General features: G+C 35.2%; 1 protein-coding gene across 2 annotated transcripts in view; it reads right to left on the bottom strand.

The window, feature by feature from the left end:
* Positions 1-26,459, bottom strand: part of LOC120078006 — a 136,766-nt gene that overhangs the window by 38,220 nt on the left and 72,087 nt on the right. For both annotated transcript variants that reach the window (XM_039032178.1, XM_039032177.1), the window contains exons 17-37: positions 24,005-24,211; positions 23,698-23,898; positions 23,498-23,607; positions 22,410-22,506; positions 22,223-22,321; positions 11,910-12,071; positions 11,757-11,831; positions 11,182-11,667; positions 10,763-11,104; positions 10,540-10,671; positions 9,066-9,179; positions 8,798-8,982; positions 8,582-8,690; positions 8,238-8,381; positions 7,863-8,147; positions 3,420-4,070; positions 2,863-3,039; positions 1,975-2,078; positions 1,469-1,758; positions 1,295-1,379; positions 868-1,209 (exon numbers count right to left, since the gene is read on the bottom strand). In XM_039032178.1, the coding sequence (XP_038888106.1) occupies positions 868-1,209; positions 1,295-1,379; positions 1,469-1,758; positions 1,975-2,078; positions 2,863-3,039; positions 3,420-4,070; positions 7,863-8,147; positions 8,238-8,381; positions 8,582-8,690; positions 8,798-8,982; positions 9,066-9,179; positions 10,540-10,671; positions 10,763-11,104; positions 11,182-11,667; positions 11,757-11,831; positions 11,910-12,071; positions 22,223-22,321; positions 22,410-22,506; positions 23,498-23,607; positions 23,698-23,898; positions 24,005-24,211 (4,397 nt within the window). The remainder of the gene's footprint in view (positions 1-867; positions 1,210-1,294; positions 1,380-1,468; positions 1,759-1,974; positions 2,079-2,862; positions 3,040-3,419; positions 4,071-7,862; positions 8,148-8,237; positions 8,382-8,581; positions 8,691-8,797; positions 8,983-9,065; positions 9,180-10,539; positions 10,672-10,762; positions 11,105-11,181; positions 11,668-11,756; positions 11,832-11,909; positions 12,072-22,222; positions 22,322-22,409; positions 22,507-23,497; positions 23,608-23,697; positions 23,899-24,004; positions 24,212-26,459) is intronic.

Genomic DNA, 26,459 nt, shown 5'->3' on the forward strand with positions numbered 1-26,459 from the left:
CTGCAACTTATAAACAAAACTGTATCAAAAATAATCTTACAGACATAGGTGCCCAAATTTAGTCAAGATAAGAGAAACCAGAAGTACACTGAACATTTCTAGCGGATGGGATTGCAAAGTACACTTTATCGTTTCATTTCAGATTACTATAGCTTTTAAAATAATTACGGACAGCTTCAGTATCAGCTATAAAAAGAAGTAAAATAGTGTTTGGTAAATTTTAATTTTTAAATTAAAAAAGCTAGTTACGGTGTTTGGTAAATTAATACCAACTTGGTGTAAATTAGTTATATGAACCAAACTAGGCTTATTATTTCACTTATTTTTTTTTTATGAATAATTAGTTTATAATTTATTTAAAATTGTATATGATTTGAATTTCGACTACTTTTATTTAATCTAAATTATTTGATAAAAGTTCTAAAAAATAATTATTATAAAAAATGAATCAACTAAAATTTGAAAATACATATGACAAAATATATTAATATAAAAGGATATTATTATAATATATTTATTTAAATTGTTAAGAAGTTAGCAAATTTTTAGAGAAACTAAATCTAAAAGCTAGTATCTATTAATTTTTACACGTTAGTTAAAATTTAAAAGTAATTCTAATAGATTAATAAATAATTCAATTTACAAACAACGTAGGCAGTTAAGATTTCCCCATAATCACTTTTTATGATTGTAAACGCAATCCCTAACGGAGCCTATATCTTAAATATGAAACCCATCCAGAGTAAATCTTCTTGCATATATAAGACTTATCCAATACAACCATCAATTTCCAAATGTGAATAAAAATAGAATGCCCAGAACGAAAATGAACATAAGAGAGATTCATTAGTTTGATATTTGACATACGGTACACTGGTGCTGATACTTATGCAGTCCCTGAAGGAACAGGCAGAAACTAAGGAAGAGGCGATGCAGTAAACAGCAGACAATGGCGGTTGCATAATTCCATTGGAGACAACACAACCAAGTGCAACATATCCTTTGGGTGCTTCAGGAAACCAAATGGAATAAAAGCAATCCTCTTGGCCTAGACTATCATATCCAGGTGAAGAATTATAATTGTTGATGTGATAACTAGAAATGTCTTGAGAAGCTACCGGTGGCCATATTAGTCTGAAAGATATAGGTCGCTTTACTCTTGCAAAACTGGTATTTACTGCAAGAACTCCTTTCGTTGGTGGTTTTCCACTGCCATTTTAAGAGTGCTCATGTCAATACCAAAAATCAAACCGACAAGATAATGCCAAGGAAATATTATACAGAGATTACTGACGATGGTGTCACATAGTCGCCCAAAACTGCAAAACCAGGTGGAGCATTAGGCCTCCAGAAAGAATATAATTGATCACTGTTCAGACCTGCAAAATGAAGATAAGTGCTGGAAGGATTCAAATTTTGATATTTCTACATATACTGGCAATAAGATAAATAAACAGTGGTGGCATACTTTTGATTGTTCCGACTTTGTCAAACTCAGTGCACACGACAGTCATTTTCTTTGACGTCATTCTTAGAAATGCCACAATGTCCTCTTCAACAGCTAAAAACAGCCTCAAGATGCTGAACGAAAAGTTCATAAATATATCTGAAACAGATAAATGTATATTTGTCTTTCCCGAAGCGTTCGAATAATTTATTGAGGAATCAAAGGGCTCCAGAATCCGGATTCCATTACTCTCCATGGTCAAACCGAGTGCATTTGCACTAAATTCAGTCGTATCACCTTTCAGAAGAAACCTATAGGCATGATAAGCATGTAGAACATTACTAAAATGGGAAATTGCGAAATAATCCAAAATGGCACAATATATATAAATTTCAGAATGAAAAAAATATATGCATAGCATAAGACTCTGCACTAGCATTTCCTTTGAGTGGAAACATGTTGGTATTTTTCTTAGTTTTTTTCAGCCAAATCAAGTTTTCCATAAAATGTAGAGAAACTGCATCTACCTGCAATATACATCCAGTTGAGCATGCAAAAGTTGGTTCTGGAGGATTGTTGATTCCCCTACTTCCCTTGATGTGTTGTAGAAAATCAGCTCAGGACCAATTGCCTGCATGGAGTACATAAATTAAAACGGGCCACAAACAGAAAGTATAAGTTTTTGCAACATAGTGAAAACAGTTCCTTCAAATTAGTCATCTATGACATGAACATGCTACATAAGTCTCCACGATAAACTACTGGGTGATAAAAAAATTTGAATGGGGAATTTTCAAGATCATCAACATTGAACATAAAGCTTATTTTATTCTCTTCGGACAAAAATCCACAACACATGTTTTAACACTGATCATTTTTAGGTTCAGGCAAATCCACGTTTTTTTTTATGTTTCAACTTTGTCCATGCCAACTGGAATTGCCAAATGATTAAAAGCACCATGACAAAAGCTCACTCCTTCACATATCTTATTCACCTATTACCAGAAGCTTCCATGAAAGTTTTCAGCTCGTAAATGTTCAAACTTCTATGTGCATTTATTAAATAGTTCAACAATGTCAGTTAATTCAAGCATCGATCAGGTGGGAAAAAATGCCAGATCCACAGCTAAGTCAAGGCAGCTTTGTATAGACTAGAGTGATGTGCTCCAACTACGTCAACAATTTACCCTTTCAAAGCGTCCACAGTCCATCTATGCCACCATCCTGCCTTAGAATTTTTAAGAATATTCCAGATCATGAAAGTCGCTTGTCTTTATGCTATTCAAATAACTTTGGCATATTATCTTCAAATCTTTAATTGAAGAGTAGGTTTCAAGGAGGTTGTGCAAAGGCAAAAACAAGAATACATAAGGATAGATCACATTTGAACTAATCAAGATAGTTTAGTACTCAACCTGCAATTCGATAGTATAGTCAGTAGACTTGTTGCTGGTAATATCTTGAGATTGTGCATCTTGAGAACTTCGTTGGACAATGTTATCCCCCAACTCCAAGTACACCTTATCTTGCTTAGATGCTGAATAACTACTGTTGGTGCCCATAAAAACACAAGAATCCAAAAATTGTCCACCCTGCAGTGGTCAAAAGCATTGTTAAGTTCACTATGAATTTTAATGCAAACAATAATGGTCAACACAAAATTGGAGAGCTTTCATCTTCCTAGATTGGAGTCTTCTTTTCTCTTTCATTTGGTTTTATATTATGTATTTTCTTATGTTGAGAATTGTCTCTCTTTATTATTGGGATATGATGAGGGTGCTATGAGTGTATCAATCTGCTGAGGTATTCGAGTGCATATGCCGATCCCCTCGTCTTCTTGATTGTATGGATTATTGTGTCTCGTTGTAATTCAAGCATTAGTTGCTTTTCATTATATCAATTAAAAGTTTGTTCCCATTTTTTTTTTCTAAAAAATAGTGGTTAACAGTAAATTATAGGCAACTAATCATACTTTGATAGTGATGTTTTTGAATTGTAATTTCTTCCCATTTCCAACATATATCATTGCTTCTTTGCTAGGTGCTGATAGATCAACTCCACTTCTATCCGTTAGGTGCATTACTCCACCATTACCATCATAGATGAAGTGGTCAAAATTTTCATCATCTGCTACTAACGGTTTTCCAGGAGATATATGCAGCTCCGATGATAGCTGCCTATAAGGTGACTGATCCAAGATAACAGCATCAGTAACATGTAAGTAGCTCTTATCTTCTTCATCTGACAATATATTGCCAACCGTTGGAACAAAAAATTCAACAACAGCCAGGAGAAAATCAAGTGCAACAAGAAGTTGAGGTTTTTGAACTGATAAGGAAACAAATGTTGAAAACTGTACGAATTTTGCATCAAGAATAAGCATCGTAGGAACTGCTTGAGCAATATTTTCTTCTATGGTACTTGCATCACTTGAGAGTTGATTGTGCTTATCAGTCGGTATGTGCAGCCGACCTGTGCCGATGCTGTTAGCAACTCCAATTGCCCGCCTGAATTCCAGTTCAGTTCCCTCACGGTCATCAAGAACAGTGAAACCCTTGAGGGTTGCTGAAAGAAAACCTTCACCCTTTGTATTGGAGTTGTACAATACCCATGCATTATTAGCCTGGAAAATGCAATTTAGAAACAGATCACACAAAGAAGAATTCACAATTCAAGAGTTGAAATATAGAATCTGCTTGAGTTACTAAAGGAAAAACTAAAAATCCGATGTCCGAAACAAAGAAAGATAGAAATGCAAAGGAAATATTAGATAGTTGTGCCTATAACATAGTGGATGTTTAAAATCAAAAAACATAAAAGAGTGGGATAAAATATTTAATTTTTTGTTAAAAAATAAGCTTTATGAATAATAGAATGTTGGTAGGCTAAGAAGCACAGACACTTTAGTTTGATGTCCGTGTTGTTGGACGGACACATATTAGACATTTGTTAGTGCAAGAAATGGGTTGGCACTGGTTGTAGAAAGTCAAAATAGGACCAACATTTGGTAGACATACATCAAACACTTCTCACATATATGACAAAAGTACATAAACTATTTTTTAAAACATAAAAACGAATAAACTCATTAACTTTGAATGTCCTTGTTTAAAAATGATATTCTTTATAAAATGTATGCTTTAATAAATGTGTCATTGTCGTGTCTGTGTCTTAATTTTTTTGAAAATGGTGTCCCATGTTAGTGTTGTGTCGTATCCGTGTCTCATATCCATATCCATGCTTCTTAGTTGGTAGGTCTTGGATATCTTTTTCATGGAATTTTATTTTGGGGTTTTTTCGTTGGAGCCTTGTAGTTTCTTAGTGCTACTGTCCCCAAATTTAGTTTTTTGGCTCATTTTTTCTGATTTTCAGGATTTTTTCTCATGGATTTTTTTTTTGGTGTTGTTTCAATGGAGTCTTTGTACTATAGGGTGTGTTTGGACACTTGGAATGGGGTTGGTTTGTAATGAAATGGGCTTACAGCCCATGTTTGGTTGGCTTGTAATCAACCCCGATTTGTAATTCAAACACTACCCTATTTCCCATCGGTTGTATCATCCCACTTCCCACGGTTTTGAAATTAATCTCTGGTCTCATGTCCACTAGCATTAATCACTCTCTCTCTCTCTCTTCCCTCCTCAGTCTTCTCCTCCTCTCAGAATGCCTCGTTTTCTTTAGATCTTCTTCCCCTTTCATTTTCTCCTCTCTGGAACCCTAACCTATGTGCGTGTTTTCACCATGTCATTCGATCTACTTGCCTCTTCTATGAAACCCTAATCCAGCCCGGTTTGGTCAAATGCACAAAACTTTTTATTGATTTGGTTGCCTCTTCTAAAAAATTTCTTTAATTACAAAAAGAAAAACATATTTGCTGGCAAAAAGTACGAAAGCATAAAAGTTTTATCATTTATCAAAAAAAAAAGGAAAACAATCCTTAGTCGTAGTTTCACTGGATATTTTTTATCAATTTGGTAATTAAAAGAAATTATATCATTTATTAAAAAAAATGGTCAAAAGCACAAAACTTTTTATCATTTATCAAAAAAGGGGAAAAAAAAGAGAGATTTTTTTATAATTTGGCGAGGAAAAAATTTATATCATTTTACAAATAAAAGGAAAAGCTGAAGCTCTCTAAAAAAACATCAAGCAAAAAAATTTTTTTGGTGAAAATAAATAAAATTTTCTATCATTCAGCCATAGAGTAAGAAGAAAAAAACAGAGTCCATTGTAAAAGAAAATTAATAAAAAACTAAAAAGGAAACCTCGTATAATTTTCTTTTACAAAGTAGTCAAAGTTCAAGAAATTGGGATTTAAATAATATCACAAACTATTGTAATATAATGTAGACTATAGATATAAAGAAACAGTCAAAAGAATAATAAAAAAAAAATCAAAATAATAATAACAAAAAGAATAGTCAAATCCAACCCAATTTCAAACCTGCAATCCAAACACAGTAATAAAAAATACAGCAAACCTAACCCTATACTCCAAACACTGTAATCAAATTCCTAGTAATCCAGATTCCAGACAACAAACCCCACCATAATCTGATTCCCAGTAATCCTAGTTACATTCCAGTTCTCCAAACACAACCTTAGTTTTTTGTTTCATTGTTTCTGATTTTCATTTTATATCTTTCTTGTTAGACATGCTTCTATTCAAGCTGCTTGTTTTTTCTTCCTTCTTCCTTCTTACACGGAGTTTCTTTCCTAATGTTTCCTTTTCATTTTATTGATGAAAAGTTTTCTTGTTCAATTTATTTACTCTTTTTTTTTTTTTTTTTAAGCTTGTTGATTAGTTAGTTCATTGTTATTCTCTATAAATAGACAAGGACAGTCGCTTGTACTAAGAACTTTGCACACTACATGGTGGCTTACAGTGTTCCTTTCCTTGTTCCCTGCTTGACCAACTCATGGATCATTTCAACTACTTCATTGTAGGGTAATTGTATTGGGTAGCACTTTTAGGGATAATAATTAAGTATATAGCAACATTTTTAAAGAAATTGCAAATATAGCAAAATCTATCGATGATAAACTCTATCGCTGATAGACTTTTACTAGCGATACGGTCTATCATTGATAGACCCCTACTAGCGATATGGTCTATCACAATAGACTTTGAAAGCATAATCTAAATTTTGTTATATCTAGAAATTCTTTTACATTATGCTATATTTCAAATACTTTGGACTTAATTGCTATTTTTGCAGGAGATTTTCATACGGATCGCCCTTTTCAAGGGCCCAAATGAAAAATGGCCTAGGGTTCATAAATGAATGAAAAATGGCCTTCTACTGACGTTAGCCACATGTGAAAGTACCCATTTGACCTTAAAACATGCAAAAGGGCCTTCCTCTTGCTTTCGTTTCACGCTCTCGATTCTCGCTTTCGTTTCTCGCTCTCAATTCTTGCTCTAGCTTCTCGCTCCTTCTTCTAGTTCCTCATCAGACACAACTACAATTTCTTTCTTCGATTGTCCTTCGTTCGAATTCTTCCTCTCGCTTCTCGCTCTCAATTCTCTCTCTCGCTTCTCACTCCTTCCTCTAGTTCCTCATCAAACACAAATGCAATTTTCTTCTTTAATTTTTATCCTTTGTTCAGATTCTTCCTCTTGCTTCTCGCTCTCGATTCTCGCTCCTTTCTCTAGTTTCCCATCAGATACAACTGCAATTTTTTCCTTCGATTTTTTTCCTTCGTTCGGATTTCTCTTCTCGCTTCTCGCTCCGTTCTCTAGTTTCTCATTAGACATAACTGAAATTTTTCTCTACGTGAAAAAACTACATAACGGAGAAGGGAGAGAAAAAAAAAACTACAAAACAAACAAGAAGAAAAAGGCAAAGAGAATGGAAGAAGAAGAAGATGAAGAAGACAACAATGCAGAACCAACAAGAAAATGTGGAAGAAGAAGAATGCAAAAGAGAAGAAGACAAAAAAAAAATGCAGATTAATGTTCCCAAATCGAGCAGCTACAAAATGAAAAAGAAGGAATAAATGCATTTAGGGTTAAAGTGGTAATTTCTCATGATTCTAACGTAAGCAAAGGGCTAAAATTCATTTGTTTTCAAATTTGGGGTTAATTTTCATTTAGGCCCGAAGGAACCCTATGTGCAATTCTTCCTTTTTGCAGCTGCCCATTGTGTTTATCCCCTTTCTTTACACCTAGTCCTAGCGAGCTGGCGCACCCTTATGTAAGTGCCCTCTCTTGTACTTATTTGCTTATTGAAATAAATAATTCATATAAGTACATCATCCAGTTTCCTTTCCTAAAAAAATAAAATAAGAATTTTGAATACTGCTCCCATATTGAAATAAATAATTCATTTTAGGAGAGTTTCTTAGAAACTATGCTGGCATTATAAGGAATTGAAAATTAGCTGCAGGAGGGAAAATTTAGTTACGGATACAACACCTGCACAGTGGCTAAAGATGCATCTCCTGATATTCCTGCACGTAAGCACAACTGAACCAGGTCAATAATAACAGAGAGTTTCATTGACACTGAAGATGGTTCACTTGTTTCAGATTCTGTCCCATTTAGAACCTGATGAGTATCAGGTTCTATTATATCAGTTGAAGCAGCAGAAATATTTTTTAATGGAGGCACTACATTTGCTGTCTCAGAGATATTTGACATTGCACATTCAGTGATAATCTGGTACTCTTTGTTTGAGAGAACTGCTTTCAACACTTCTATCTGATAAAATGACAGCCGGAAAAAAGAGGCACAACTTAATTGCATTTGTGAGCAGACTTAGAAGAATAATTGCATAGTTGATATGGCTACCTGAATTCCAACTTCTAAACTTGGTATTTGGTGCAACAAATCCCGAAGTGACCTGCGGATGATCACTGAAACCCCCTTGACATCTTCTATTATGCTTTCCCCTAATTCCGCTCCCACCGCAACATTTAAATTTATGTCATCGATCTGTATATCATACAGTGGTCAGACAGTTACATTATAACAAACTAACCCTATTCGCAAAACAAATTCTGCGCCACAAAAGACATGCCGATAACTTATTGTTTCAGAAACCTTTTGCCATTCCAAGATTAGTTCAAAAGCCATTCACACAGAAAAATCATCCTGACCAACAATTTCTCAACAAAATCCCCACAAGATCTCACCAGAACAGTTAAAATTTCCAAATGCACAGCGCCCATGTCTGTTTTACTCCCAGAAATCCACTGAAATGTGTTCTGAATGGTAATGTGGACAATATCAAGCTTCAAATAACTGCCGAAGAAAAATTAGAACATGTAAATAATTATTACAAAGGAAATATAATGCCCACCATACATGTCATGAAATTTGGAAATGACTACATATCCGTTAAAACTCACTCAAGACTGTCTGTCCTTCGAGGCATTAATATTATAGGCTTTGAAAGAGAAAGATCCAACTTCAAAGCAGGCGAACCTTCTATTTCAGTAGTGGTAAACCACTTCTCTGAATTCGTTACTTGATCTTTTAACTTTACAACACCCTCGGCATTTTCAGGGACGAGACCCACAAAATAACTAACAACCTACAAATAATTTCACAGTTTGATGAATTATAAAATCAATTAAAACATGGAAAGATTATAATCAGAAGACTGTATTCATTTACCTCCTGGATAAATCGATTCAAATATACAACGCGTACTTCTGAAAGCTTCCCCAGAAGACTGTATTCATAACCATTGTAATCCTCGTCATCAACATTGAATGAAGAAAAGAATAGCTGCAATATGTAGCAAACTTAAAAAAGAGATCCACCATAATTTGTATAAAACTTACTGTAAAATGCAAGGAACAATTTTTTAAACTTGCATTATTTTCTCAAAACCACACACACAAAGCTGAAACTATAATATGTCTACGGGATATACGTTGAAATAAAATATATCCACAAGTCTGATCCACAGAGCATCCACCAAATAACAGAAAAGAAAGATCCGATGAGCATCTTCCAAACTATTATTTCAGAGGCAATGCCAATTAGCATTCAAATACCAAGTCATTATGTGCGATTCATTGTCATTGTATAACTGGTTCGATGCTATTATTTATCTTGGACTAACAGTCGTCATATTTATACATTTCTATCCAAGGATTTTGGATCGTTGTTCAAGTACCAACAGACTTTAGCTGTTTTTTTAATATCAAGATTTTTTTATTGAGGTTGAACATCCCATTTCTAATTCATTTTGGTTGAATATTACAAGTTTTTCCTATAAAAATATATATATATTACAAGGTTTTTTTTTTTTTTTTTTTTTTTTTTTTTATTTCGGGGTGTTTTTTTTGTTTTTTTTTTTTTTTTTTTTTTTTTTTTTTTTTTTAAAAAAAAGGAAATTGACCTAGAAAAGGGAACAAATGTAAAAATCAGCCTAAAAAATGTTCGACTGGATGAATGCAGGAGAAAAACAACAAAAAATGAGACAAGAATTGAAATCAGAAATCTACAAGAACACCTCCTAAATGTTCCTAATATCTTGAAAAGAATAACCCGCAGATGCTTAGAAAGAGAACTCCAGCGAGAGGCTTTAAAGTGCACAAGTTCTGTAAGCACACCATTGATATTTAATTTGCATTTTAGAATTCCCTGCTATAAATTGTGGTTTAGGTTACTTTCTTCTTCTGTTACTTCTATTTGTTACTGAATAATATAATTCTTTTTTATTCCAAAACATAAATATTAAAATACAGAATCTTCAAGGTACTACGCAGTGGTACTCATGGTTTCTTCTTTCTCTTCAACTCCCATTAAGTTACTCCCTATTCTAAATAAACTTTAGGAAATTTGAAGTTTAAGTCCTATGCTTTACAAATAATATCTGTGGGGTCTGTTCACTTGCTGCATATAGCTCAAAGACATCCAATCCTAAGTATTTCTTTTTACAAGACACCGAGGAGAAATATCATAAATAGAAAGACAAATCAAAACCGTGCAAGTTAATGAGAGGCCAGAACAACAAAAAGGACAAAATGTTGTCCCACATGATAATGCAAGTTCACCACTATCTACATGCCCGCAAGAATTATAGATATTAATATATACATATACACGTGCATTGGGGGAAGAGAGAGAGAAAGAGAACCTCAACAAAAGAACTGCCACCAGGATTTCTCATATCACATGCCCAATAATACATGTGGCTGCTTGAAAGACTATCATCACTTATTCTCAGATTTCCAAGAGCAGCCTCTATACTAAAAGAGGACGGAAACACCTTAAAGGGAGAAAAGGAGAGATTTCAAGAACATTCCAACTTTAAGACTCGGTACATCTAATGGAGTAATGATGAGATTATGAAACAAAACCTTGATATTAGCAAGCAAGTTGTCCTGAAACAAACTTGCTAGATTTCTTTCATTTTCCTTCACTAGAAAAATTTGTGCACGAGACATCTTCAATTCTAAATTGAATACGACTCTCGACCTCCCTTTTCCTAGAAAACCTTTTACAATGTCATCCTCCATGTTTTTTGGAATCTGTTCATCCTCTTCCATTTGGATGTCATGCCTTATGATGCCTGATGATGAATTATCACTGAATGATTCACAACTTTCTTCCTCCAGGTTAATGGCATTGGCAAACTCAATAAGGGCTACAACTGTAGGTCTACGACAGAAAAATGACAACGTTGCCAAGGTGACAGAAACCTGACACAATAATTCAATATTTTAAAATCAAAATCCTAGTAGGTAATATATAATTAAGCAAGAAAGATGGAGCACACCTGTTTGTCTATATCATGGTATCGAGGAGAATTTTGGTCATAAAAAGCTATTTGAGCTTTTACAAAATTATCCAACATAACAGATTGCTCATTGTCCACACGATGAGTTTCAGAGCCACCATGTGGAAGCAGACCAGCAATACGTGAAAAACTGGGGGGTGCAAAATTTTTCAATTGGAGCGAACTTTGAGATTTTACATACTCAAGACCTTTTCCGGGTGATTGTATCTGATAATCAGCATAGTCAATCAAGGTTTCAGGTGCCTCAAAGAATTTCTCATCACCTTCAATTTGAGTTAAATCACTGTTATCAGAACCTTGATTTTTTGAGTAATCAGATAACAAAGGTGTCTCTTCCCCATGAACAAATGATCTAGCCAAATAACAAGATTGTGAACCGGTCTTTGAACAAACTAAGTCTTCAATTTCCAAAGACTTCAGTATAGTGCCAATAAACATGTCATTTGATCTCATTGACAGCTCGACCTATATTGCACAAATGTAACATTCAGAAGAAAATATGAAAAACATATATAAAATATAAGTAAATTAACAGTCAAATTAACAATTTATACCTGACCACCAATTGCCCGGAACTCAATCAAATTTCTCTCTTCTGCAAGAAGGACCTTCTCAAAGTTCTGGCCATGCTGAAAAAGGCAATAGCATAACATTTTTCAAACATATAGTGAGTGAAATTTAAAGCACAAGAAGGTTTTCCAAGATACCTGATTACTAGAGCTGAAACGGACTTTAAGTTCATCAAGAGAACCAGTCAAAAATACTTTCTCTATAGATGAATCCATGGTACCATCGCTTTCATCTGATTCCATTTCTGAGTCCTCAGAGTTTGAGGAAGTTTCAGATAGACCCATAATTGGAGCAGAGGCCTACGAAAGTATTAAGGTAAGCAATTTTGAAATATCACAATAAATTCATTTTTTTCAAAAAAAGTAACCTTTTTAAATGTGGAAGTAGCTGATTTAGATATTGTTTTAGTTAATTAGTTGGCTATTTGGTTTTTTTAAAACAAATACGAATTTTTCATTGATTAATGAAAAAGAATAAATAAAAAAAAGGTTGGAAGGCTAACCTCTACAAGGAGTTCAAAAAAAAAAAAAAACAAAAGCTTGTATGTAGCAGGAAAGGTGTTAAAGTATCTAACTTGCCCCGCACACGGTAAAACCCAAACAATCCAAGAAACAGAGGAAAGCACCCTCTTTATGATAAATCAACGCAAAGGTGAAAAATAAACGAGTGCTAGGTTAACAAACAAGAAAAGACAAAAACCTACTTAACCTAACAATTTGATACCATGTTTTTTTTTTGGGGACCAAAAATAAAAATTTTCATTGATGAAACAAAAAGAGACTAATGCTTAAAGATACAAACTCCATGTGGAAGTGAAAACAAAGATATAGAAAGGACAAAACATAAGCATAACATATGTTTCCAAGGGTAAAGGGTAATCATATGCAAATGAGAGAATCAGAATCATATATTTCATTCACTAGAGAGGACATACCTAAAAGTGTATGAAAGATAACCTAAGCAAGCGAAAGTAAAAAAGCCCATAAAGGACAACATGGTTAATACATTTACAATAATATAACCATACTAACATAAGATTCTTGAAGAACTGAAGATTTCTTTTACTACCCTATACGAATTTATTGTGACAATAAAGCCATCATCTCTATTCCTCATAATCCAATTCTACATGATAGAACAAAACATATCAAGGTTGATAAGCATTTTATTAAGAAGAAGATTGAAGCAGGAACAATATATATTCCATATCTTCCTACCTCAAAGAAAATTGCTGATGTACTAACTAAAGGTTTTCCAAAGAAAAAAGTTTAACAAATTGAATGACAAACTGGATAGGAAAGACATCTTCAAACTAGCTTGAAGGAGAATGTTGGAATTTCTATGTGTGTATAACTGTTAATTGTTAAATATTTTCCTTTATCTTCTTTATTATTTTCCATATTTGTAAGAGTTCTTTCTTTTATATAAGAAGACCTAAGATTGCATGGCCTTACTTGAATCGGAACTGTTTTATAGGTTGTACAATTGTGTCCTTGAGTTCTGAACAGCTAAGATTGTGCATGTCCAATAAGAAAGAATAATCTTAATCCCTCAAAATTAAGATATTTTGATGACATTATTCACACACGAAATGATGAAGAAAGTTTGGCTGATCTTAAGAACAAGCTTACAAGTGAGTTTTGTGATAGTTCTAATATCAGGGATATTTTATTATTGTAAATATCTTTGTTACATTTTCCTTTTATGGCCTTTTCTACGCTTTTCTTCTTTGGTCACTCTTGTACACTTGCATATATATATTTCTTTAGTGAATGGACTAAAGTATCCTGACTTTTTTAAACCTAAGAGTTTTGTATGGTATTAGAGCTCTAGAAAATTAGAGTTTTATGAACTTTGAGTTTTGAGAATTTAGAACCCTTTTGTGTTACATCTAGGGTTTTGTGGAGGGGTGGGTTTATACTTTTGCCCACCACCGCCATCCTCGATTTGTTCGCCATCGCAACCACCATCGTCCGTCGTCTGCCGCCGCCACTGTTGACACAAGTTCAATCATTTTTCTTCGTTATTTTATGACATTGCTCAGTCCAACGAGGAGCTCAACCGTCGATCTACTGAACCCCAAAATTCAATGTCCATCTAACGAATGCCTGAAGCTCACGCACCGCCACAATCACTCTGCCCTCCGATCCACACGCCGGCACGTGTAGGCGCGTGTGCCGCTCGTTTTGGTTTGTCTTCTGGGGGTGTCATCGAAGTTGTTTCCTCTCTTTGGTGGTGTGTTTAATTTGAGTTATGTACTCACTGTTTGTCGTTGAAAGAAAAATCTCTTCTGTAATTAGGGTTTGCTTCAACACAGCTTTCCTTTAGATTTTAATATGTATTTCTGTCTGGTGTTTTAGGTAATGGCTGACAAGAAACTAGTGGTCATGTCCGAGATGATTCCTATGATGTCAAAAGTGACTAAACACGAGTTGAATTGATCAAATTACTATTCATGGAGATCAAATGTTGGCCACTTTATTAGGAGCATTGAGATGGATGATCATATCACGGAAGAGCCATCGACTATTGCTACTAAAAAAATTTGGTGGTAGGACAATTCAAGAATGCTTCTACAAATCAAGAATTCTATTGACCGTGAAATCGCTGTGTTAGTAAATCACTATAAATCAGTAAAGGAACAACTGGAATATTTGGATTTTCTTTATTCTAGGAAAGAGAACATTAATAGAGTGTTTGATGTTTGTAAGACTCTATATCAACCTAATCAAGGAGAGAAATCCTTTACAAGTTACTTTGTGGAGGTCAAAAACACATGTGCGGAATTCGAAGCCTTGATACCAATTAGCACTGATCCAAAAGGGCATAAATTTAGAGGTCTTTACATCTTTGAATCACAATTACCTACGGCCATCACATGCTCTAGTATATCGTCTCTCTTTGAAGAACATTGTCATTTAGGTCATCTGTCTATATCTGTGTTGAAGAGTCTTCATCCCCAGCTTTAGCATTTGTCTTCTATAGTTTGTGAATCATGTCAGTTTGCTAGATTTCATCGTTAGAGTTTGAATCCTCGAGTCAATAAATGAGCTAGTGCTCCATGTGATTTAGTCCATCCTGATGTTTGAGATCTGTGTCATATTGAGTCCAAAGGAGGGTTTCGGTATTTTGTTACATTTGTCAATGACTATTCTCGTGTAACGTGGTTATATTTAATGAAAAATCGTTTTGAGTTACTTTCTCATTTTCGTATCTTTCATGCTGAAATCAAACTCAATTTAGTAGTGCTCTTAAAATTTTACAAGGCGATATTGCTAAAGAATATTTCTCCCATGCAATTAAGTCTTATTTAGATTAGCATTCTTCATCAATCTTTTTGTGTCGATACTCCATCTCAAAATGCAGTTGCAGAATGAAAGAATCGTCATCTTCTTGAAACAACCAGAGCCTTAATGTTTCAAATGCATGTTCCAAAAGCCTTTTGGGTTGATACTGTTTCCACAACCTGTTTCTTAATAAATAACATGCCACCTTCAATTCTTAAGGGTGAGATACCTTTTCGTACTTTATGCCCCAAACAGCATTTGTTTCCCATTCCACGCAGAATATTTGGTTGTACCTACTTTGTTCGGGATGTTCGGCCTCAACATACCAAGTTGGATCCAAAGTTCTTAACATGTATTTTTCTTGGTTACTTCCGTATTCAAAAGGGGGTATCGGTGTTATTGTCCTAGTCTAAATAAATATCTTGTCTCTCCCGATGTCACGTTCTTTGAACATTCCTCATTCTTTTCCTCACATTCTTTCCCTTCGAATAAGAGCCAGAGAAGCATAAGGAGTCAGAGGGTGATTTCCTCGTCCACACAGTCGTTTCCCCTTTTGATCTTCTTCCCATTCATCTCTACCTCTATTCATCAATCATCATTAAGGTCTATAATCGACGATAACCTCCTTCATCTCCATGAGCTGTACCAGAGGCTTCATGCCCTATATCAGAGTAGATCTGAAACAGAGTGATGATCTTCCTATTGCTCTTCATAAAGGCACTCACCTATTTCCTCTTTTATTTCATATAACCATTTGTCGTCTTCTACATGTTTATTCATTGCATCCTTAGAGTATGTGTCCATCCCTAAAATTGTTCATGAAACTTTGTTTCATCATGATTGGTGCACCACAATGGTGGAGGAGATGACTGTCGTCCGATCCACGCATCGGCGCTGCTCATTTCAATTTGTCTTCTGTGGGTGTCATCGGAGTTGTCTCCCCTCTTTCATGGTGTGTTAGTTTGGGTTATGTCCTCACTATTTGTGGTTCATTGAAGGAAAAATCTCTTCTAAAATTAGGGTTTACTTCAACACAACTTTCCTTTAGATTTCAATCTTTATTTTTGTCTAGTTTTTAGGTAATGGCTGACAAGAAACCAGTGGTCATATCCGAGATGATTCCTACGGTGTCAAAAGTAACTAAACACGAGTTGAATGGATCAAACTACTATCATGGAGATCAAATGTTGATCACTTTATTAGGAGCAATGAGATGGATGATCATATCACGAAAGAGTCATTGACTCTTGCTACTAAAAAAATTTGGTGGCAGGACAATTCAAGAATGCTTCTACAAATCAAGAATTCTATTGACTGTGAAATCGTTGAGTTAGTAAATGACTACGAATCAGCCAAGGAACTACTGGAATATTTGGATTTTCTTTATTCTAGGAAAGAGAACATTAATAGAGTGTTTGATGTTTGTAAGACTCTATATCAACCTGATCAAGGAGAGAAATCCCTTACAAGTTACTTTATGAAGGTCAAAAACACATGGGCGGAATTCAAAGACTTGATGCCAATTAGCACTAATTCAAAAGTCCTAATGGCTCAACGTGAGAAGTTGCCAAAGATCAGGTTTTGTCAAGCTCAAAGAACTCATCATTGGAAGAAGCTTATACTCGAATACTTCATACAGAGAAGCCATAAGTAGTCATGTCATATGATTCTAGTAGTGCTTTGATTGGGCACACAAATGAATATAGAGGTAATAGGGGGGTTGGATCAAATAGCTCCAAAGGTTATCCCAATAACAAATGATCTCAATAAGATGTTGTTTGCTATTACCGTCGTAAACCTAGCCATAGGAAACGTGACAGTAGAAAATTGTTGAATAAGGATCAAAGAGTGTCATCCACACATTCTACTCCTGATAATTTTTACAAGTCAATTACGATTTTGCAGAGGAGTTTGCCAAATTTCGACAGTATTAGGAATCATTGACAGCATCATCTTTTAATCTCATTACTGTCATCACAGAGACAGGTAACATCTCTAAATGCCTTCTTTCCTCCCCTTTGAAATGGGTCATTGACTCTAGCGCTACAAACCATATGACAGGTAACCCCAATTTATTCCCTAACCTTTGTACATCTACCTCTTCACCTAATGTCACTACAGCTGATGGAACCTCCACTCTTGTTTTAGAATCGATAATCATCCATCTTACTTAATCAATTTCTTTGCCCTCAATTTTAAATTTACCACAATTCTCTTTTAATTTGATTACGGTCAGTAAACTCACTCCTGATCTTCATTATTGTCTCTCATTTTTCTTGGTTATTACTTATTTCAGGATCTTATGACAAAGCACACTATTGGTAAAAGGCGTGAATTTAGAGGTCTTTACAACTTTGAACCACAAATACCTACAGTCATCACATGCTCTAGTGTATCATCTCCTTTTGAAGAACATTGTCCGTTTGGGTCATCAGTCTATCTCTGTGTTGAAGAGTCTTCGTCTCTAGCATCAGCATTTGTCTTCTTTAGTTTTTGAGTCATGTTAGTTTGCTAGATTTCATTGTTAGAGTTTCTATCCTCGAGTCAATAAACGAGCTAGTGCTCCATGTGATTTAGTCCATTCTGATGCTGGGATCTGTCCTATTGAGTCCAACGAAGGGTCTCGATATTTTGTTATATTTGTCGATGACTATTCTCGTATAACGTGGCTACATTTAATGAAAAATCGTTATGAGTTACTTTCCCATTTTCGTAACTTTCATGCTGAAATTCAAACTCAATTTAGTAGTGCTTTTAAAATCTTACAAAACGATAATGCTAAAGAATATTTCTCTCATGCAATTGTCTTATTTAGATGTCCATGACATTCTTCATCATTCTTTTTGTGTCGATACTCCATCTCAAAATGGGGTTGCAGAACGAAAGAATCGTCATCTTTTTTAAACAACCAGAGTCTCAATGTTTCAAATACATGTTCCAAAAGCCTTTTGGGCTGATGCTGTTTCCACAACTTGTTTCTTAATAAATCGCATGGCCTCTTCAATTCACAAGAGTGAGATACCTCCTCGTACTTTATGCCCCAAACGAGATTTGTTTCCCATTCCACGCAGAATATTTGGTTGTACCTACTTTGTTCGGGATGTTCGGCCTCAACATACCATGTTGGATCCAAAGTCCTTAACATGTATTTTCCTTGGTTACTTCCATATTCAAAAGGGGCATCGGTGTTATTGTCCTAGTCTAAATAAATATCTTATCTCTCCTGATGTCACGTTCTTTGAACATTCCTCATTCTTTTCCTCACATTCTTTCTCTTCGAATAAGAGTCAGGGGAAGCATAAGGAGTCAGAGAGTGATTTCCTATGAAACACAGATACTTCATGTGAGGCAAAGAATCAGTATTAGGCACGTATCGGATACTGATCCTTCCAGAGACTTCCCAGATACGTATCTGACACGCGATTTGACGTATCTATACTTTCAGATACTTTCCAGATACATATCTGACACACGATTTGACGTATCTATTTCTATGCGTACTTTTTTCTTAAGAAAAAAGACAAGTAACTCATCTAATTTTTCCCAATCTAAAGTTAGGCAACCTATTTAAAAAGCTAACTACTTGAGTCCAAAACTAAAAGAAAAAATAAATAAATAACGGACCAAACTCTATACTAGAATCATCTAATCTCCATCTTCACATTTGAGTCCCCACAAAGTCCACGAAAATATAAACCATTCGGATATCTTCAACAATAAGTTCTTCGTTTATCTTCATACTTCTCCCTCTAATCTTCTTCTTTTTTCCAATATGAGTCACTTTTCTATTGCATTCTATTAACTATTATACTTCATCATCTTAGATGTTGTTTTTTTTGTATTGTATTTCAGTGTTTGTATTTTATTTTGTGCTATTGTTATTAACTTGTATACTAAATTTATCTATATCCTAGATTTTTTAAAGAATAAGAAAATGTATCTTCAACATATCAGTATCCTCGTTTTTTACAAATATATATATTTAAAAAATATATAAAAAAATGACGCATCCTTAGACATATTCGTATCTTAGTTTTTTAGAAATTGACGAATCGCCGTATCCGATCATATCCGTATCGTGTAGCCAAATCTGTGTCTGTGCTTCATAGTTGATTTCCTTGTCTACACAGTTGTTTCCCCTTTTGATCATCTTCCCCATTCATCTCTACCTGTGTCTACCTCTATTCATCCACCATTATTAAGGTCTATAATCAAGGACAACCTCCTTAAGCTCCATGCGCTGTACCAGAGGCTTCATGTCCTGTATCAGAGTCTTCATCATTAAATCCAAAAACGAGTGATGACCTTCCTACTACTCTTCGTAAAGGCACTCATCCTATTTCCTCTTTTGTTTCATAGAACTATTTGTCATCTTTTACATGTTCATTCATTGCATGCTTAGAGTAAATGTTCATCCATAAAACTGTTCATGAAGCTTTGTTTCATCCTGGTTGGTGCGCCGCAATAGTGGAGGAGATGACTATCTTAGATGACAATTGTACTTGAGACTTAGTTTCTCTTCATACAAGAAGGAAGTCTATCGATTGCTAATGGGTGTTTGCAGTTAAAGTCAATCCTGATGGTTCTGTCACTTGGTTAAAAGCACATCTTATAGCGAAAGGCTATGCACAAACTTATGGCGTTGACTATGCTGATACTTTTTCTCTAGTAGCAAAAATGGCATCTTGAGGTTGTTTATTTCATTAACTTCAATCAATCAAAGGCTTTTATATCAGCTTGATATTAAAAATGCATTCATTCATAGTGATCTTTAAGAGGTGTATATGGAACAACCACAAGGGTTTGTTGCTCAGGGGGAGAATGGAAAGGTGCGTTGCTTTCATAAATCTTTGTATGGATTAAAGTAGAGTCCAAGGGCTTGGTTTGGCAAATTTAGTCAGGTGACTGAAAGCTTTGGAATGCGGAAAAGCACGTCAGATCTTTCGGTCTTTTTTAAGACATCTAAGAGTGGTGTCATCCTGTTAATCATATATGTTGATGATATTGTGATTACTGGTGATGATGCTTTAGGTATCCAATCCCTAATGACCTTTCTCCATAGTCAATTCCATAGAAAAGTCCGCCTACTACTTTCAGTAGATCACTGGAAACTGGCATTTAAACTATAAGGTTGGCAACTACAGAGCCAGGGAAAGATGTCAAATCCACTCAAATTTTGGCTATCGTATAACCCTTACACTTAATATTACACTATTTTCTTCCCAATTTCAACTGATACAAAGCAGAAAGTGATAAACGATCGGTTTGAAGTTGAAGGACTACTACCTCAGCTTGGTGTTCTCTTTTTAAACTATTTGCTAATTTTTCCATACAAGATATATGTTTGAATTGGAATGCATTATCTTTTCAGTTTAAATGTTTATTTCTCTTATTCCTTTGTATCAAGGACTTTGTACTTTGAGGCTTTTCTCTTTTCATTATATCAATGACAAGGGCGTCTTCTTTCTCCTCTCAATCCGTCAACCGGTGATTAACTCTTGTAGAGACTTCGCAAGGAAAGTTCAACGCAAAATTGCTTAAAGTTCAAGCCAATATGGCCAGAATTATCGCCACAAATTTGCGCCTCCAGCTAGAAAATCTTACTCAAAAAGTGAAAAAGATTTCAAATGTTGCAGCTCCAAATAATACAATTCATATTCAAGAACAATACCATAACCTTCCGCGCAATCAAGAACAACATGACAATCCATTTCGTGGCCAAGAACGTGGGAATTTTCATCAAGATTTTCATGGGTGTGATCAACAAACTAGTCAAGAAAATCAAAGGGAACTTCAAGATTTTCAGCAAAAGCAAGAAAATAACCAACAAGTCCTACCAAGAAACCAAGAAAATAACCGACAAGTTCTTCCAAGAAATCAAGAACCAACAAGAAAATCTCAAGGAGATTTGAACAGAGTAATTTTAGTGCCTAATCCTATTCTGTACCTTCTTCAAGTCCCAAATTATCCACAAATAAGACCAATGTCAGAACATTGGATGAGTTTAGATTATGACTCATCCATCACATGGCCAACGTGCCGGCGACGCATCATTCAAATTTCTGCCCTATCAACTTTCTAATGATTCATGATTATGACTCATCCGAAGAAGAAGAATACTGTAGTCCACGGCCCATTTATCCTCCAAGATTTCAACCTCGTCATCATGTAGAAAATTCTTTATTCCAAAGGCAAATTCCTCTCATTCAACCACAAAGACGTGCTAATCAAGATTATTTTCAAGATTGGCAAGATCAACCGTATTGGAGGCAAGAAACTGACTACAAAATGAAAATCAATATTCCAACACACAATGGAAAAATGAGATCTTTTTAGATTGGATAAACATGTTAAAAATTTCTTTGATTACTTGGGAACACCGGAAAACAATAAGATTAAACTAGTTTCTTTGAAACTAAAGAGTGAGGCATCGGCTTGGTGGGATCAAGTCCTACGCAACCGACATGCTTATGGGAAAAAACCTATAACTAGCTGGCCAAAAATGTTTTTTTCTTTGCTTAGAGATATTGCCTTTGTCGACAGGTACTCGTACACCTACAACCCTTGGAGTCTCGATGAACTTGATGAAAATTTTATGTTTTTGACTTTTTTCATAATATTTTTGTTGAAGATGTAGGAGGTTGGTTTGGCCATACTCCATTGTATAAGTTTATTTTATTTCTTAATTGCTTCATTTTTTTCTTCGTTTTAAAACTCAAGGACGAGTTTTCTTTTTGGAGGGGTAGGATGATGTAAGTAGAAAGGGGTTAAATTGGGTAATTGGATAAAAGTATAGGTTAATTCCCTTTTTACCTCCCATTATATTCAAACTCTATAAATAGGAGTCTTCCTCCTCATGTATGGATTTAAATTGATTAATAAAAGTTCTACTTCAAGAATCCTTCAAGATTTCTTCAAGATTTGTAGTCTACATCACATTTGTTAATGTTTTTATTGTAGTGCATTTCTATTTCTTTTTTACTTTTTCTTCCTTCTTTTTCACTCATTTTGGAGTTTGTATCCTTTCAGCAATAGTCTCTCTTTTCATCTTTTGAATGAAAGCTATCTCTTGTTCAAAAAAAAAATGCAACTAATCTATACTCATCTAAACCAAATGAAGGATAAACACAAGTAATCACATATTACGAAAAATAACCACATACCGAAGCACGATATATGGCTCCTTGCAAGCGGGTTTGCCAAGTTTTCCTTGAATCATCAGAATCAAACCTCAATATGAGGGCACTAGTATCCTCCACAACCTAAACCCAAATACAATTACAAAGCTTAGTGATCACGATTCTCAACAGAGCTCAATCATGTACACAAATAGCATAAGACAGACATAACCTTGCTATTTGATCGTGAAGCATCGTAAACAGCCAAAACATGTTGCACCTCCCCAACCAACTCTGCCGGCAGTTGAATGGTCTGTTTTCCTCTTAAGCTTACGCAGATCAATAAACAACTTTTAAATCAGAATATTTAACTTTATCAAATAAAATTAAGGACTGCTAAATAAATAGCTAGTTGACTGTTGCAAGAAAAGGAAACAACGCCAATAAGCTGGATATAAACATACTTTTCCAATCAGTCATATCAAACAGAAAAGGAAACAAGAGATTTCCTTTAAAGCCCAAAGGACTATGAAAACATCAAGCATTTTACTGCTCCAATCCCCAACCTAACTAATCTTATTTGGTGGCTTCGAGGAAAGGGATCCTTCCTCCATCAGCCTCCATCCACCCTTCTGCCATCCTCCAACCACCGTAGATTTGGAAAACCTCAGTTCTTTAGCATCCTTAAATACTCCCGCTCCCCAAACCCTAGCTGCCCCCCTCCCATATCTAATCCACCCTAGTCCTCCATCCTTTCGTTCTCCGTCCATCATTGGCCGCCTCTGACCTCTCCAATCACCTTCCATCCAGCCTCCGCCCACCCTGAAAACCCAGCCAGAACAACCACCATTTCCTTTCCCAAGCCATTTCTTCTCCTTGTTTTTAATCCTAAGCCGCCTTCACAACCTTCCATAATGAAAATGGAGTTCAATCAACTAGGATAATCAATTTTACAATAATTTCTGGAGCCCACAGCATCCATGTGTCTTTTATAATGCTACAAATTGCATTCAATTCCTAGGGCCAATAACATCAACGTAGATCTGCTATAGATTCTATTTCTTGTAATGATTCTATATCCTCGATAAATCATCCAAAGGTGCAGTGGCAACGGTTTGAATGTGTTATCTGGAAATACATGTTCCCAGCAATTTGAATGTTGAATGTTTTTAACTCGTAATGATTGAGATACAATGTAACAACACTCTTCAAGAAAAGAAACTTATATGGATAATCATTTATCAATTCATCTCTTAAAATTATATCTTAGATGTGCATACAGCCGATAAAGACCTAATTAGCATAGTAGAGTATTTGAACCTGTGATAGCGATTGTAAGATTTGGATCCTGGGCTTTCAATTAAGTAGAGATAGGGCCCTACTAGACAACAGTATCGTCGTTGCCATTCAGCCTCCCTATTTCCAACACCCTATTAACAAAATGAGAAGTAATGAAAGAGATTAAAGATTGATAAATAAACAAAATATAGAACCTAACAACTCGAGATAGAAAGCACAACCTTCCTAATAAGAACAGATAGCCACCCCTCAAAGTCAGCTTGATTCCACGGTTGAGGAACATCTGAATTTGTATTATCCTCCTGAAAGATCTTCAGAATTTTTAACAGTCGGTGATACCTTGCTGGCGAAAAGTGAAACCCTAAAGACGGCAATCGCACTGCAAGTCTTGTTGAAGGGTAAGACGAATTCTCCAATCGAATCTACGTAGAATAAATCATGTCAATTTTAAAGGCTAGGTATGCATACTTACAGCAAATGTAACAGGCAGCTCAGAAAAGAAACACATACATACTAGTGGAAGATTACCTGTTGCAGCTTTAAGATAACCCCACATTTATCAATAACAGGCAAGATATTAATGTCTGTCACACGGGAAGATTTATGAGTATCTTTGCCAAAAATTTGATTCCAGTTGTAATCACCATCAACCAGAAAGGCAGAGACATCACTCAAGACCACGTCAAATTGCAAATACATATCCAACTCTTGAGAAGATACGTTTTCATGTTCATCCTGTAGACATTAACCATGTATAAGATAAACAATCAACTGCATGTCTGCATTAACAAATTTTGCCAATTCAAATATTTCGATAATATAAAAGGGTTACTTTCCAAGTTTGCAAGCTAAATTATCAGTAGATGTGGGAAATGCTATGTATAGTGTAGTTATCAATACCATTGGACACATATCAAACAAAGAGATTTAATCTTCTTTCCACTATACTGCACCTGAAGAATGGAATTTATTACTACTATCGTTACATTATGTTAATTTGACATTTTTTTCACGGTATTACAGAATCTGCTGAGTTTTCAAAACATATTAATCCTCTTTGTCATGGAATTTTTTTCTTTTTTTTTTTTTTCTTTTTTGAGAAGAAACAACTTTATTGATCGATGACAAAGAGAACAATGTAACTACTAGAGATGCTTACAAAGGTTTGGATTTAGTGTAAGTAGTGATGAGTTTGATCATCCTTTCTTGGATTCAGTCGTTGAGGAGCTGTTTTCCGAAGAGCATATTGGGGAAACTTGGAACTCTATTTCAGAAGCAGGAGGATGGACAACCTATGCAGGTGAGTGATTCTTACTCATTTCCTTCTCAAATTCCCTCAAAATTCTCTTCTATTGTGGTTATTTGTGGTCTTCAACTACACGAGATTTCAACTTCTTCTGGACAATAGGCCGTTTGATGCTTTTTTACCTTGAAAAGTTATGAAAATCATTTCTTGGAAACCCAAGGTCTTAGAGATAAATCTATGCATGTTGTTTTGAAGCATTTTCTTCAAAATTAACATCCGGAATTGGTTTTGATTCAGGACACAAAATGACCAGATTTTGATCCTCCTTTCATTAAGACTTTATGGAGTACAAAGGGGATTGGATGGACTTTAGTAGGAGCTCATGGGAAAACCGGTGGTCTTATTATGTAGGATCAAAGCAAAGTGACTCCTTCCAAATTCTTAAAGGTGGATATACTTTATCTGTCAAGTTCATGACTTCACCACCGATACAATTTCATTGACATAACCCAAGGTGGTTGTACTTTATCTGTCAAGTTCTGTCATGTTTATGCCAAAGAGGACGATAATGCTCTTTATATCCTTGAGATGGACAGGAATTTCATTCAAAATGCAAGTTGAATTAGTTGAAATTGAGGGATGAGAATACCAATTTCTTTTTTAGATCCTATTCTTATTGCCAACGAGGTGGTGGAGGATTGTCGATCAAAGAAAAAGAAAGGACAAATTCTTAATCTGGATCTTGGAAAGGTTTTTGATCGAGTGGACTGGGACTTCCTTGGGAAGGTGGTTCCTCTTATGGGGATTTAATTTTATGTGGATTAAATGGATCAATGGTATACATTAATGTTCGTCCTACAGGCCATATTCATGCTTATAGAGGTATTGATGGAAGACGAATGCGGCTAATTGAGTAAACGTCTAGGTTAATTCCCTTTTTACCCCACTTGTATTAAAAACTCTATAACTAGGCTCTATCAGCTATCTACCACAAAAGATATTTCTACCAAGGAGGCCTGGAATGCTACAAATTGTTCTTGGTCCTTAAACTTTAGCAAAAATCTTAAAGAAGATGAGATTGAATAACGGACTGCTCTTGCTCATCTTATTCCAAGTCTGAACCTTACTAATAGAAAGGACCAATGGATATGGAAGCTTAGCCACACTGGTTTCAATACAAAGTCTTTATACTCTTTCCTCATACCCAACCCTCTCACCTTCACCCGGCCTTTTCAAGAAATTGTGGAGCTGTCCCTGCCCAAAGAGAGTTAATTCCACCTATGGGAAATCACTAACTCTTGTCTAAACACTATGGACAGATTACAAAAACGATGTCCTTGGATCCACCTATCTTCCTCATGGTGCTGCCTTTGTCAAATGAACAATGAAGTTGCCCAACATGTTTTCTTTGACTGCCCTTTCTCTAGAGGGATATGGACGAAAGTCTTTTTCTCTTATAACTGGTCTGTGGTCCTTCCAAATGATTTGTAAAGTTCGCTTCACCTACTTATCAGCTGGACTCCTTTCAAAACTGACAAAGAACGTCTCTGGTTAAGCATCATTTGTGTTGTTTTGTGATGAAAGAAATGCTAGAATCTTCCCAAACAAGGCTAAGACAACAAAGGACATTATTGATACCAGCATACACAATGCTTTTTTTTTGTGCAAAGATTTACAGCAATACACAATCACAATTTTTCTTTCCTTGTTTTTGAAAAGGAAACAAGCCTCTTTATT

Source organism: Benincasa hispida, chromosome 5, assembly GCF_009727055.1.
Source record: "Benincasa hispida cultivar B227 chromosome 5, ASM972705v1, whole genome shotgun sequence".
NCBI lineage: Eukaryota > Viridiplantae > Streptophyta > Magnoliopsida > Cucurbitales > Cucurbitaceae > Benincasa > Benincasa hispida.